The sequence below is a fragment of the Amphiura filiformis genome, chromosome 8, assembly GCF_039555335.1.
Source record: "Amphiura filiformis chromosome 8, Afil_fr2py, whole genome shotgun sequence".
Taxonomy (NCBI): domain Eukaryota; kingdom Metazoa; phylum Echinodermata; class Ophiuroidea; order Amphilepidida; family Amphiuridae; genus Amphiura; species Amphiura filiformis.
This window is the reverse complement of record NC_092635.1, coordinates 5,627,524-5,644,267: the sequence shown is the minus strand read 5'-3', so window position 1 is coordinate 5,644,267 and position 16,744 is coordinate 5,627,524. Positions and strand designations below refer to the sequence as shown.

General features: G+C 37.4%; 1 protein-coding gene across 1 annotated transcript in view; it reads right to left on the bottom strand.

Annotated features, from left to right (window-relative positions):
• Positions 1-16,666, bottom strand: part of LOC140158538 (transcriptional repressor p66-beta-like) — a 30,034-nt gene extending 13,368 nt beyond the window's left edge. The window contains 2 exon segments of the mRNA XM_072181660.1: positions 3,732-3,852; positions 16,277-16,666. Of these exon segments, the coding sequence (XP_072037761.1) occupies positions 3,732-3,811 (80 nt within the window). The 5' untranslated portion in view covers positions 3,812-3,852; positions 16,277-16,666.
• Between the last annotated feature and the right edge of the window lie 78 nt (positions 16,667-16,744).

Genomic DNA, 16,744 nt, shown 5'->3' with positions numbered 1-16,744 from the left:
TGTAACATACAAAAAATGTACTTACAGTAAATTTGCATTTACATGAAGAGTTGTATCATTTTAGTTATAAAAGCTAATTATAATATTTAGTATTCATTTTTTCAACCTACACACATGTCGATACAGATAACCAGAGAGCAAGAAACCCTCTAGTCACAGAACACAGGAAATACAATTTCCTTCAAAATGGAGTTTAACACGAGTGAGCCTTTGATCCCATTTCAATTTCTTTTTCATATTTATTGATAATGTATGTAACATGTACTCACACAGCGTGGTAGCCAAGCTACTCTTTTCATCAAATTTCAGCTATGTTAACTGTGATCTGCAAGTCCTATTACTATTACAATTTTATATAAATTAATGTTTACCAACCTTGGAACATTTTATTAATTATATCAACAAATATCTGGCATCATTAAACTAATTACTAAATGATGAATCGGTGAAGGATGCTGTGCTATATGTATTATGTATGCATACAAAATCAAATACTAATGAATATTAAGACACCTGCATTCTGCAGCACCACTGCCCGCCGAGTGCTGTCGCGTTACCCAATAATTTGTTCCACATGCACACCAGCAAAGCTCATACTGAGCACTATAATAAATACTACTAGTACTAGTATTAACATTCATGTGACCTGGCTCCATGTACTCTCCTCCATAAAGAAATATGTACTGCACATGAACCAAACATTCATTGCGCACATAATGCAGAACTATTATATAATGTACTACATTGTATGTGTGGAGACTGAACTGCAGTATATCCTGAGTGCCACACAACATTGTGCAGGACCCATTTTGATTACAAACAGAACATTTATCAGAAGTATTATTGATCCTGTTGTCAATGCCTACCCATGTGTAACACTACCAAATACCATACACAAACAAACACACAGAAAGATTGAGACACACATGTGCACACCCGACACACCACCCACGCATTATTTTAAAAAGCTTAAAACCAATTCACATTTCTGTAGTGTAGGTACTAGGTAGCCATCTTGGAAAGACTCTAGCAATGTTCTCACTCTGTTCTCCTGAAACTGCAATACATTACACACAGATGCCCACACCCCCAAGCACGCATCCACCCCCACACATTGTAGGCTTAACTGAGTGCTACAATAAATAAATAAATACTGCTTACACCTACATGTATGTAATGTACGTACCTGTATGTATGTATCCTACAAAGCATATCAATTGACCTTGACCAGCACAAACAAGGTGTATACATAAACACACATGTACAAAATAAATGAATAATTACTAAAATAACTCTTGAAAAACTGACCCTTTGTTAACAACGGAATGACCTTGGACGACAATAAAAATGTAGCTTCTTGCTTATCAGTACAATCCCATGTACAGCTTAAGTCAAAGGTCAAGCCCATACACCAAGATACAGAGCATCTCATTTACATATCAATGAATCCAAGGAAAAGATTTTTCACTTCAACAAAATTCATAGCCTGAGGGTTTAAATGCCCAATGGTTGTGAACAATGTATTTGTTTGACCAAGTTACACCAGCATACTTCCACTGAAATTTGATCTCTTCCCAACATACATGTAGTGCACATCGAACCAGACAAAGGGCCTGTTTAGAATACACAGTGATTTTGATGCAAATTATGTACTGGTATTTCACTTTGATAAATTGATAATCATTTATTGATTTCCAATGACATACATCATCACCTAGGTGCCATAAACTAATGGAAAAGAGGCAGTGACAAAGGAATTGATAGCAGCATATTGGTGATCTGATCAAAATGCATGGGGATTAAAATAACAGCGTATAAAATCTATAGCCGAAATTAGAAAAAGTTACAAATTCAATTTTTTAAGTAGGCAAATTAAAATAATTATCTTTGTCCATTGAGAATAGATCAGACCAATATGTACAGTGTTTCCGCTAGTTGAAGTAATCAAATCCATGATCATGTTCTCTCTAAATCTATGAACAGCACCATAAGTAAATCAATGACAATTGCATGATATAAAACCAAGCCCAACTAACCTAAGTTGCTTAACTCAAAATCCTTGCCCTAACCCCAAAGAGAATAATAAATTAGTGGAGAAATAATGGATTTCACCTGAAAATCAGACTTCTTTTTGCATGTTATGATTATGAGTTAATGTTTTAATTACTCTATTCAGATGGTAAACATATGCTAATGTTTACTTTGTGTTGTCAATCCAACCAAAATCCTTCTGCAAGAATCCAAATTCTTGTGATGAGCCAAGATGATTCGTGCGATGGGAGACAAATTCTACCCAGTATCTTGTCATGCAAATCACATCTACATGCAAGTGCCTACATCTACGTATCAGGGAAGATGTACGACCATTGTCCACTACAATTAGTGGGGAAATCCAGTTGACCAGTTTCCACTTTTTACATTTGAAGAAACTTTTGAAGAACAGCCAAGCCTTAACTATGATACCCAGGGATGTAGCTATGGTGGGAGGTGGCGGGCGGCAGAGCCCAGCACTCACGATTTAGAGCCCACCACTGATACCAAATTAAAGCTCCAGCACTCAAGTGTCAAAAATTGCAAAATCTCATAGAATTTGGCCAAATTTAAGCAATTTTCAATAAAATAGTCAATTTCACGAAAAATTCCCTCAAATACCACCTAGCACCACAGCAGACGAAAGCTCCTTCCATCATGCTTTGCGATAAAGGATGGGTATAAAATCTCCAGATATAGTCACGTGACCATTCAGTTGCACATAGCCATCGACCGTGAGTAGACCTAAGCAAGGTACAATACAACTGACCCACGCTGTATTATATACCACATAGGCCTACCAGCAAAACACCCGTGGTAAAACACCTCCGTGTTCTGCCTGCAATCATCAGCACTGAGTTTGGATGATCTCAGCTGACTCAAAATATTGAATAGACTGTATTTGTGTTGATTTCAGCATGTTTTGTGATGTTTTTAGGGCAAGGATGTTCAAATAAATGGCATTTTAATACGCTGACCTACAGTAGTACCTGTAGCTGATGTTCTATGCATAATCATGGAAAAACAAGATACATACGAATTGTAATGAAAAATGTTAGCACTCAATTCTTCCTCTGTATATACCCCACTATATTGTCATGATTGTGTTCCTCTTTTAAGAATCATAGATGACGAATTTCAAAGAAAATCACAGCAAATTGATCGAGATTTACGGTATTGGCAGTTGGCCAGTTGAAGTGAGTTTGTGTTGAAATCACTGTGATGATAGGGGCATATTCCCGTGTTTACAAAATACTAATACCCAGAGCTTGCGTAATTATCGCACATGGCCGTCTCTTCTACTGCTGGCTTGATTCCGCTCACGCCACGCAAGCCGTGGTGAGCAGGTCAAACTAGCTGCAGTAGAGACTGACGGGGAAAAACCGTTAGGAATATCTAGGCTGGTATCCATTTACTTTTTCTTCGTCTAATAATGCTAAAGGATGGTGCTCTTGGTATGTTATGGTACCCAGTTTAATATGAGGATCAATAATGTGAAGAGAATACTGAGTGAGCATGTTACAGTACGAAGTACGCTACCTCTAAACACAGGCGACCTGTGTAGGTTTTCAATGGCGGGTTCCATGCGGGATCTACGCACACAGGCTACATGGGAAGGTACGTTTTTCTGCTGTGACCTAGCACTAAAAATTCGCTACAACCCTGATGATACCTCAGTAGGATAAATTCGGTGTTCTTACCTATTAGTTTTCTGTGGTGAAGGCGGTCGAGTCACTTTTAAGGGTCCTGTCGCCTCCCCTTCAGGCAAATCATCTGCCATCTTGCACAAAGCCTTATCGTACACTCATAAAAGTTGCCAATCTGGAAAATGAATGAGAACAAAAAATAGAAACACTATGTTAAAGATTGGCGACTATCGAGTTTTATTCATCGTAACCATAATTTCTAGACATACATTGTAAATAGGCATTCTCATCAGGCAGTGGAAATTTCGTCCGCGATGAGAGTTGAACCAAGACATCTCAAGACGTTGATCATAACTAAGACCATTCATTGAGAAGAAATAGTCCAACGACGGATGAATAATTTGGTCATGTTTCCTCTCCAAGCCTGTAAAGGCAAAAAGACTAGGCTACCAGGTTGACCACCTACCAGATGGCAAGACTTGACAACACAGCATAGGGAAACTGGAGTGGAGGAGGGTGATAAATAGACAAGCCACACCAGAGCCAAGACAAGTACATAGTGATCCTTACAACTAAGAAATTTTGCAAGAATCATTTGACTCTCAAAAATAGCTACAGATTGAGAAATTGAAAATCAAAAATTGAATTTGTTCATGCAAATCTTTTTGAGAATCCGAGATTATCACAGAAATTCTCACCTTGTGCCTAAAATAAAATATGCAGATTTTGTTTTGGAGTCGTAAATGGACTTCCAAAAATTCAGGGAAAAAAACACATGATGATCCCTACCATAAATATGATACAGATAGTATAGTAAGGGATGACTTACAAACTTGTTCATAGATGCCAAAATGTGTTCATTATACAATAATTGTGTTCTTTTATGACCTCACAGGGGACATAGTATTTTTTGTGTGCACATTTTGAGGTAAACTGCATGAGTCACCCATAAGGGGCCTCCCTTTTTAACAAAATGCTATTCTTCTCATTAAATCTGTCACAAGGCACGCATGTACACCATGAGTGAGTATTAAGGCTTCGTTATGCTCTTGCTCCTTCCCCTATCTGGTATTGTCGAAATTGCAACTGGCAGCCAAGGGACAATAATAAGACTAAGTATGGTATAGGAAAATTACAGTAAAGAGCTAACATTAACAATACATTCTGTAACTGTAAGGCTGGCATCTACTTGTTCACATTATACATTTGTGTACAGAACAGTAACATGAATAGATATATAGCTCAGCATTGTTTGTTTTTCTAAAGGTTGATCATTAACTTTCGGCCACTACATTGTATGAATTCCGCAAGACATCTAGAACAAATTTTCCTGAATTTTTATGGGATTCTTTGACATTGCAGCCAGGTAAACAATAAACTACAATGACAATGCGGCTTCTAAACAAATTGACTGTTTTTGATTTTGTAAGGATCAGTTGGAAGTGAACTTTTAATGTATTGTTTTTTTTAACAATTTAACAAATTGATCAAGATGGAATTAGCATCATGGAGCTACAAAATGTAGATCTGTACGTATGTATAATCTCCTTAGAAATCATGATAACTGTAAAAGTATAATTATCCACTTGATTGCCCAAAAACAACCTTTGGACACTTAATATAATTTTCACTCAAGCTCTAAAACAACATTAATAAATTATTATGTCCAGCAAACAAACATGTAGGCCAATTTTTAACATGTTTTTATGCGAGGATTCTACAACAAGTTGAGGTCAAATCTGAACTAAAAATAACCAAAGAATTGAAAAGGTCAGTACATCAGCATTGCATTTGTACTGTAATATTTGCTACACAGGTTTAATTATTTGTATGATCCATGAGACCATGACTGATAGATATTTTAAAACACAATTTATTATCTCGTCACTATCAGTCATGATAAAGCAGGCATTTCATACTATGAAAATTTAGGGTTTCACAATCATTCTATTTTTAGGGTGGTACAACCAGAAGTAAGCCAACATTCCTTAAAACTGTGGTTCATGTACACTAATTAATTAACTAAATTGATTTAATATGTGCTTTGGTTCACCTCACATTTGGTAGTGATGTCACTGCCTACTGCAAGCATGGAGACAAACCGCCCTTTCACATATAACGTCTACACTCTGCGCGATTAACTTTACGCAGCGATTCAATTATTTGCACCTACATGTACAATATGTTCACTACCATACTTGAAGTGAACTAAGTTTAGGTACATTGTATACACAGAATTTATTGAAATTCCTAGAATGAAAATGACTTTTGATGATGAATGAACACACACTGTCATTGTGTAACTTGTTATTCAGTGCACTTTATTCATAGTTGTACAAATCGAGCTGAAGAACAGGGATTGAGTTTTGAAAATAACAATTGCACTTCTGGATACTGGTATGTAAAAAAGGCAGGCTGTCAGGTGTGCTATTAAATTGCACTCGGTAAGAAGTTTAGGAATTGAGGTGTGCTATAAATCGCACTCGGACAGGTGATTTAAGGTGTGCGTTCGCACTCGCACGCCTTTTGAACTCAATCCCTGTCAGAATAAGAAAACATATTTTGCATGTCTCATTAAGTATAATGCTTACGGATGCTATATAAAAACATGAATTCTCATAGTAAGTTGCCTCTTTATCAAGGCACTACAGTGTGTCCACTTCGAAATACGAGGTATGCAGTAAATTACACAATTTCGGCGCACCGTAATGTCAAAAGGAATTAACACGCTGCTAGCCGCATACAAATGCATGAGCGTCTTAATACGCAACGCACGATACACTTGTACGCAAAATGTACGTACCTTACTTCATACTTCAAAGTGAAAGTGGACAAACTGTATACCGGTACGTACAATGTATCATTCCAGGTTTGTGCAAAAACTTGCACATCATTTCAAAAATGATGGTACAACTACGATTGAATGAATTTTGTGACATATCATCAAGCAAATCTTGGATTTTGTTCTACCGTGTCTCAGTCACAGATGCCTAATTAATGAGACACAATAATTATTGAAACAAAGGTCTTCATTTTTTCTTTTAATATAAATTTGGCAAAAACTATCATTTCCTGTCCATGAAAATAAAAAATATGCGGAGAACAGGACATGAGTGGGACTAATCTAGTTTGTCAATGTCAGTCTGTAATAAAATGTGGATTTTACTCATGGCATTCAATTCAAGCTGCAAGTGTAAAGTGTACATTCTGACTGAAAACAAAATAAAGATTGATTCTCGATCAGCACACAGATAATTTATCCCATAATACAACATTTTGTTATCAGCAAGTCAGCACATGAAATAGGTTTAAGTCCTGCACAGGGATAACACACCGTCGCATCATACCAAAGCGGGAACACGGATGGCACGCGGGCCACAGGGGTTTTGGGGACCTCACATTACATGGGTCTTCGCAATACTGCTATTATTATAATTACAAAAAATTGCATCATTTTTATGGTGAATATTCACAATGACATGGAATCATATTGTTGTATTTGCAGTGCACAAGATACAGTACTGCTTTTGAACATTTTCTGAATTTTTTTTAGGTGAAATGTGGATAAGTCGGTTGATGAAGATGTCCCATGGACTGAGCATCTACTTTTTGTGGTAAATGAGGAATTTGTGATGTTGATAGTTGATGAAGTAATTCCTATACCTTTTTGCATGCCCACATGTGCTCAGCACTACACTGCAAAAGAATCTTCACACCCATTAATATATATGCTCAAAAGTTTCTTTCCTAACTTTGAAGAATTTTAAAAACTGTAACGTATTGTCTTTTAAAACCCGGGCCTGGGGTCCAGGGTGGTGCAATTTTTCGAAAAGTTTGTATACATATTACTGCAGAAGCAAATTTTCAGTGACGAGCTTTAAAATCACAAAATAGGAATGTGATCTTCTACCATAATTTGACAATGACCTGAATAGAAGTTACATGCAGAATAGGTTTTGTCCAAGCAATTTATCGCAACCAGCAAAGATACTAGTTTTAAGCTTACTAAAAAACGATATAGCGTGGAAACTGATTTTGCAGTCTCTCTTTCAATGAAAGAAATTATGGAGGGGGGAGGGATTTATTAGAGGGAAGCATCTATCACAGACAATAAGGTACATTAAATTTGTACATAAATGTGCATGCTGCATTTTGAATAATGGCCGCTTTTTGAGCAGATCATGTCACAGCTAAAATCTGTCGCACAGCTAAGTTTATTTGATTTTTAAAAACCTAATATATTGCAAGATCAGTGTCGGCATCTCTTGCATAATCAGTTGCCCTTTCCTCCCATTCTATCAGTTGGCTTTAACAAAATACGGTTGTATGGTGAAACTAGAATTTAAACAGCAGACCGCATCACTCATGCCTGGTGCATATTGTACGCACACGCACAAGCCAAACTCAAGCTGCGCTGAGCTTGTCTACCTTGCAGTTCTTAGGAGCTCTTAAATTTGATCGGCAATTTTACCAACACTTAAAATGGCAGTTTCTGTGGCTCCTTTCAATGTACATTGTGCACATCATGTGAGGAGTAACCAAAATGAAAATAAAATAATAATGTGAATGTGATTAAATGAATTCATCAGTACCAGCATAAATTCTTGCTATTTAGAAACATATTTTAAAATAAAACTAAAATTAGATTTATTTTAGCATCTGATATTCCTTCACATTATTGTAGTTAGTGTACACTGATTACATGTCCTAGCTGTATCACATTGAGTGTGATGTGGGAAACCGTTATTTGGTTCAAATTAAATTTACCAAGGGTCCGTTCATAATGACGCCTTGAACTTGCTTTAAATCTGTAATTGGCATTTCCTCCTTGCAAACTCATAAATACATGCCCCATCCCACCTGAACACTAATCAGGCTAATTTTCCGATCATTTTTAAAAATTAAGTAAATGCTTGACCCAAATGGAAAATTCACACATGTCAATGGAGAAAATTGTTAGAATGATATGACGCTCCTCACTGAGTAAACAAAATGTACACATTAATATACGTCAGAATTTGAATGAGGGGTAGCATGCATATTATGAAAATTAAGTAAAAACAGTGAATAAGAGTGATGTGCTGAGTGTGTCTTATGAAAGTCTTCAAATTATTTTTGGTCAGTGATGTGTTAGAAAGAGATAGCCAATATAAGAATTATCAATTATATATTGATTGGTATGCTCACTAAGCTAAGCCCTAAGGAGGGACTGCATATGATATTGTGACGTCAGCATTGCATTTATTGACTTTAGATGTGTTCTATTGCCTTTTATGTCACAGCTGCCCTTCCAAACAACCCACACTGATCAAGTCACATGACCCTGCAGGTTCTCAGACTTCTAGTGCCTTTCGGCTCCAGTTGACTGAGGTCACCTTGCTGATCAATAAACAATCCAGGTCAAAGGTCAATCAATGCAATCACTGAGGCGGAGCATGATCAGTTCAGCATAAGTAGCCTGTGATTGGCTACTGCCAGTGTGGCATATCAACTCTACTTATGCATAAACATTACAGTGGCTGCCATAGCAGCGCCACATTGACTGACAGCAGAGTTGAGGAAGTGACATACGCACAGCGTTAGGATTGAGTGAGTGAGTGCAAAGCATCATGGGTAACTCAATTTTTTTTACCGTGTTGGGAGATTAGGTTCAGCCATCTTTGTTAACTATCAACCATGCACATGTATTAGCACACCACACCCTATGTTCAGTCAGTGAATTGAAACTGATCAGAGCAAACAACAACCAAATCAACAGTGGGAGATCAACATTGATCAATTAAGACAAATTAACAATTACTATAAAATTGTACAAAACCCTGATTTTCATGTCTTTTCTTCATTATTTACATTATATTCCTTCTTTCCCCATAAAATAATTATTTTCAAGATCTATAATAATAATTGTGTTTATAAAAGGAAGTATTGACTTCCTTACTATGGGTTAACGAAATCCTCCTTTCCAGCAACTCTAGGAAGCTTCGTATAGCCTTTTTCCAAGGGCAGGTTTGGTGTCCGTCCATGTGACCTCATGATGTGTGTCCATAGACCCTATTCTTTATATAGGTTTCATAATTCAAGGCTTCACAATGGGATCTGATTTTCAACTTTTGTAATTTTCTCATTAATTTTGGCCAGCACATTCTGCCACATGGGGGGATAATAATTCTAAAATAATTAATCATTTCAAAGCACAGTGTACAATAGTCAATAATGCTAACTTTCTGGTGACCAGACCATGATCGAGCAGGAAGGGACTTGAACAGAAAAGAACTTTGAGGGACACAAAGCCAAATTTTCCAAAAAGATACTGCTTTCCCACTGGTTCAAAATAGCATAAATTTTATATTTATTTCTTCAGCTGCAGCGAGTGTAATTTTGTGACACCAAGGAACACCGACTGGTATGATGTGAATGTTCTACCATAATATCATCCATTCAGACATATCTTTCCAATGGTTACATCTAGATTTACACCAGTTTAATACTGTCAGCTCCACCACACATCGAAGTCCAAATCCCCAAGTCAAACTGGAGACCTTGACTGTGGAGAGTAAGGAATCCTTGTACTTGTAAATTTTTTTAAAAACTTTCTGGTGATGTCACAGGCTCACATACTTAGTATACAGCTTGCTTGCATTTATTTGCAAAAATGGCACACACAAAAACTTTTTTTCATAAGAAATACACACATACACTCACACTGTACACAATTGTGGATGCTAGTCAGGTACCGTATTATAAAAGCTCAATCAAATAATGAAGGAGATTTGATAGAACAACGCTTTATATTAGTGTTGTACGATCCAGAGCCGTAGGAAAAAACCCCGGTACGTTTGAGTTGAATCGTCCTTAAATCAGCAACACGGCAAATTTTATCAGGTGCGATCTTCAAGTAGTTAATCCATCTCTGAAACCCTCAATAACTTAAACCTGCCAAACATTCATTCTTCCAAACTCAGTTTTGAGGAATAAACAAAATAATTATTTTGTTCACCGATACTGATTTTACAACATCGACCAGTATGTGATCCGATACTGGTTTTACAACATCGACCAGTATGCAAACCAATTTTTGCCAATCCCAATATTTTACTAAAGTTCGATATTCAAAAAGCATTGACCATTGACATTGAAATAAAAACATTGAAAACTACATTGAATAAGTGTGACCTGCTCTAACATTAGTATGTAGACAAAATGAGTTTTGCACCCCAATTTTGAAGGCGCCACTTGATGCGCACACACAGGGGCATAGACCAACTAGCATGCCAGATAACAGTGGACGCAATATACGGAAAAAAGGAACAAAAAAAGGTATCAATGAGGTTACAGGTACAGGATTATGGTTTAGGTTACGTGATGGGATAATTACGAAGACTATACAAATGGAACGGTACGGGAGAAAGGAAGGAAGGAAGCTAAAGTAATGAAGGGAGAAAGAAAGGAGAAAGAAAAAAAGAAAGAGCGAGCGAGCGAGATAAAAAGGAATATCAGGGATGCAAGGTGACCTGAAGGAAAAAGCCTGAAAAGTGAGTGAAATTAGATCAAAGCCTCCAAAACGGGCTGAAAATAAAGAAAAGTGCAGGAATTTGGACATCAAAAAGCAGGAATTCCTGCAAAAGCAGGAAAACTTGTAAATGAACAGATTAATAATAACCTTTTGAGCAGGCTGGGAAATAAGAAGCGCCGGACCAGGGGCTACAGGGAACCAGGGGCTATTTTCAATGAACCAGGGGCTATTCAATGGATGGGAAAATTTGTTGTGTACATTTTGATACCTCACTCAATCAGGCTGGGAAAAAAGAAGCGCCGGACCAGGGGCTACTTTTTTTTTATCTTCATGTTGGACCAGGCTTATTTCCCAGCCTGCTTTTCAGTGAAGGATGATACATGGATCTTAGGGTACAGGTGGTACGGGGTTATGGTAGGACTGCTAAGAATATTTAGCAATTTTGTAGGCCAAAAAATGCACCCAGATTTTCCAAAAAACACACAAATCTATGATTTCCCACCACCAAAAATGCAAAACCTAAAAAATAACACAATTGCATATTCTTAGCAGCTCTACATGTAGGTTATGGTTTTGGGAATTTTATTTGGTGTGGTATTTGTTGCCAATTTCAAGAAAATCAGAGCAAGTTTATTTTTCACCCTGTACCCTACAAATGTGAAATGTGAAGGACTACAACTACTGCACTGAAAGTTTTATTTCAGCACAGACAACTGTTGTGGAGTTACAGTCAAAAATGAGGGAAAACCACTATTTGATCAATAAATCAATAACTACTTGCCTTGAGTTGCTGAAATTTCAGTGCAGTAGTTGTAGTCCTTGCCCCTATAATATACATATTTTACTTGTCACCAATGCGCTATAATTTTTGAGAAAAATTCAAAAATAGGCAAAAAAATGGCCAGGGGTGTAGTACCCCCTTAAACCACCTCTTTGCATAAATTTTGAAAGTTGTAAACTGACTTTCTCTGCATGAGGTGTCTTGATTTTACATCCCTTAAGAAATTCATTGTTGCGGACATACAAACTGAAATATTTCAATTTGTATGTTCGCAACGAAAAAAATGTGCATCTGCAACCAGGGTTCGATTTAACTGGTGTCGTGGAGCAAAATGCTTCCCATTTTGGACAACCTGCTACACAAAAATTTTCAAAGTAAATCGAACAACACAGAACATTGAGAAATTTTGACCAAAAGATAAAGACTCATTGATTTTTTTCTTTGCTGGTTTTCTTTAGCTTTGTCCTCTTGCAAACAAAACTGTACCAGTTTCCATCAAAGATCAGAATACCGTACTACATACAGAGCAATTGTAATTGAAACACAAACTTGTAAATCAAAAAGTTCACTTTCTGTGAATACGTCTGCAACAGAAGTGTTTTTGTGACCTGTCATGCCAACTGAGTATTCTGAGTAAGTTGGACCCAACACTTGTGCTGACAGCTAATTTGGTCACTTCTCACTCACTATTCAAAATGTGACATGTACATGTACACCAATTACAGTCCTGAAATTGTCTAGAAGTTTTTAGCGGACCTCAATTCCAAACATTTAGTGATAGTTAAAAATGAGATCCCCAACCCTTTGGTTACCTTTGGACAAATTTGTAGAAATCTCCAAGCTTAGAAGTTTGGAAAAAAGTTCACCTTTTCAAAATCCGCCACCCTCCCCTAGTCCAAAAAGGTCAAAATTTTGAAAAAAAGGTCCACTTTTTCTAAATCAGCCTCCCCCCCAAATAAATCCTGGTTATGGGCCTGCATGTGGTCGGGTTCATGAATACTTAATGAGCAGCTTGATACTGACGTCATGAACAGGCGGCGGATGACATGATCGAGCCGGCAACTTGTGAAACCCCCCGGCCGTATGGCATTTTCCAATATAGTCGGTTAGTTTTATGGGGTTCATTATCGAACCCCAACGGTTTTAGCTTGTATAAATTTATATTATTTATCAACATAGGCCTATTTGTTTGTGATATTTCAAGCGTTTTAAAATTTCAAAATAATCCCATTCAATTACACAGTTGACGATGAAAATGTACTGAATTTAGAGAATGCAATGCGGCCACCACCTGGTCATGAATACGCATGCATGCCTGATAGTGATCTTTGTGATTTTGAGGCAACCAGGAGCTGGATTTTGGTCAACTCATGCGTTTTACTCCCCAGATACAGTGGTCTGAAAATTTCCTTTTGGTTGACATAAATCGAACAAAATTGTCAATAACGGATTAACGGGTAATAAGAGAATGTTCTCAATCTCAATGTGGTTTCGTCAGTAACGGTGAGCTGCTGCAACACATCTAAACCAACGTTAACAATGTTAGTAATTTTGTTATTATTTCATGTTGTTTTGAGGAAAGTTGTTTTTTGAAACTTTTTATTTCAACTGGTAATGGCATAGCCCAACACATCATGGCCCTATTGGTTCCTTCCTCGCCATAGGGCCATGACTTCCGTAGTATTGCAAAAAGCGGGGCACACAGAGGCAGCCAAACCATGAACTCATGTCGCAGTTTCAAAGGTTCACCCTGCATATAAATACTCACATGTTCAGTTTTGTGATATAATCCTTAAAAATAACACTATGAAGATTTCCTGCATCTCTTTTCTTCATTAAAATAAATCTGCACTTCACAGCAAAAAAATGAAATTTCTTCACCACTATGCCATGGCCACCGTGTTATCTCTATGAGACATTAATTTTTGTTCTGGTGACGATCGCTACAGTCACAAATTTGGTCATTTTACAGTCTTCAAATGTACCCAAAAATTTCACACATGCACCAAATATATTTTGTTTATGTCTTATCTTCACGTGAGGAACGGTAAGAACCAGGGGTAAAGAAGTGATATTTTGTTTATTAAATTTGATACTGTGTACCCTGGACCAGATATAGGCTTGTGTGCCTCAGACCTTCGTATGGAGAAGGCCAGTGCAAATCGTAGTGATGGAGGTGCGAGTACCTCGGACTATTATAGTGATGGCACTGATGTAGGATCGCAAGGCGAGAGAATTCGTGAAGGTTTCCTTCGTAAGTTTGAGCGATAGTAGGATACGGGGACGTAGGCTATAAATTATAGTAAGCACCGGCAGGGTTCGATTTAACTTGAGTCGTGGAGCAAAATGCTCGCCATTTTGGACAACCTGCTACACAAATATCAGCTTGTATAGCAATATTTTACAATGTAAACATATGCTAATATTATAAGAACACCACCTAAATAATATTTTCGCTAAAAATTGCTATGCAAGTTTTTCAAAGTAAATCGAACCCAGAGTACCGAAAAAACGCGATTTGGGAAGCCAAAAAATGCACCACGGTTAAATTGCAAAAAATCGTGATTCCCGAAAAGAACGCAAAAAAAAGTTATAGACCCTAAATTTCTTGTTATTCAAGGTTGGAACCAGAGAAAAACTACTATTTAAAAAACAGTTGCTTGAACGGCCTGGGACATATTGAATTAACATGCATTGCTAGAGTTCAATAGAAGCAAAAGTATTTAAAATGTACAACTTCATCCAGCAAAAACCCCAGAACTTGTAGTTGTTTGTTTGTTTGTTTTTAATAGCAGTTATTCTCTGGTTCCAACCTTGAATAACAATAACTTTACCCCCTTCATCAACAGCCCGAAAAGGTTGACCCCAAAAAAAATTTTGATGATTTGAAAAAGTGAAGAGCAAAAAAAAGGGTAGGCATTCAGCGACCCAAAATTGTTTATGTATAATATGCTCCTATTTTTTAAACCTTTTTCAGAATTTTTACGCACTTTTTTCTTTAATAATTCTTTCTTCCGCCGCTTCTTTTACCCCGGGGCACTTGTGGCTTGTGTCCTCAACGCCCCCAAAAAAATGCGCATGAGCAGCTTTTCAATATCTACCATAAATTTGGTTAAAATCCCTCGAAAATTCTACATGTGCGATTCTCACATCACAAAAACCAATTTATATATTGGGGTCAAGTGAAGTATAGACAACATCTTTATGCAGGTTTCCTTTCACTACTACCTTATTATTAATTTTGTATGTAAAATAAACATGTGTTTGGGCTGACAATTTAGGCTAGCAAATGTGTTTAACCATGTAAAAAATGTAGCTAAGGCAGCACTAAACTTAAGTTAAAGCAAGCTTTAAGAAGGTTTGTAACTTTGCATGGATGGATTGGAATTGGATGGTTTGATTTTATGTTTACCTTTTTGTTTTGTACCTAGATCTAGATGTAAACACTCTTATAAAATACCAAGTCCAAGACTCGTTTCATTAACTTCCCAGTATAAAAATCTTCAAGTTTTCTCTAATAAAAGTTTATACACAGTAACACAATATGAATAGCAACACAACCCGTGAGATACACATACCACACACCGTGATATACTCAACCCGACGGTACATGCACACACGTGTCACACACTGAAAACAAATCTGTACGCGGCATGCATGCAGTACGCACTGCGATACTCACGCTATGTTCGCCGCCGTCTGTGACTTCGCAATAACTATCGCGATTTTACCACTAAACTTGCACTTTCAGAATATCTTGAACATTTCATTTTGGGCACAAAAGAGTAGTTTAACACGTGAACTGCCATGTTTGGCAAGAAATCCCCGATCCATGATAAAAACAAGCCGGTTAGTGGGAATCCCGATGAATGGGGGAACCCCTTCGTATCTTATGTGCGTATGAAACATGAACAATTACAACTAGGGAGAATTGAGCAGATCAGAACTCACCATAAAATTTCACTCTCGGATTGTTAACTCAAATCGCGCAATGAAACCATCATCTAGCACCACATAATGTATAGAAATCCAGAGTTTCTGAAGGTGGACATTTCGTAGTTCAAAGCTTTCGTTACACCAAACTTTGATAAGTATTTTCATTCAGTAAAACATGTAATTCTCATTACGAAGGTCATAGTGCTTACGCATCCAAGAAGAGTGTAACTTCCCACGAGATGGCGCGATTTTAAGCACCATTTTCAAGACTTTCGCAAAACATGGTATTCATTTGACTGAAGTTCGCATTTGACAGAGCTTTGAAGTGATGGTAACCTCATAGATTTTGTAGAAAATTGATAAACTCACCGTGCAACTTTTACCAAGTGCGACTAGGTTGTAGATTGACCTCAGGAGTACCCGAGACGTAGGCTATTCAAATGCTTCGGCCAATGGTGACGAGTTTGCCCTTGCACACGCGCTGACGAATCCTCTTCCGTTTCACACACAACAAAACCCGCCGGTTCAACAACACAAGGGAAAATACATCTCTGCTACCGTAAAATCACCCTAAAATCATCCCTTTTCAATGTGGCGTCTGTACTATGTGATTATCTGACAATCCGATTCTCGATTTTTTTAAGCTGCGTATTGTCCGAAAGGGCCCCAATTTCCGCAAAAAATGGCGAAGGGTTTCAAATAGATGTTTACCGTAGGGGTTGCCCGTTTTACCGAACAGGGCTAAACACAACAAATTGTTTACTAGTAAACAACCTCCTTGTACATATCCGGCCGGCGTACCACGTGATCTACCACCTGGCCAATCCACACAGCTTG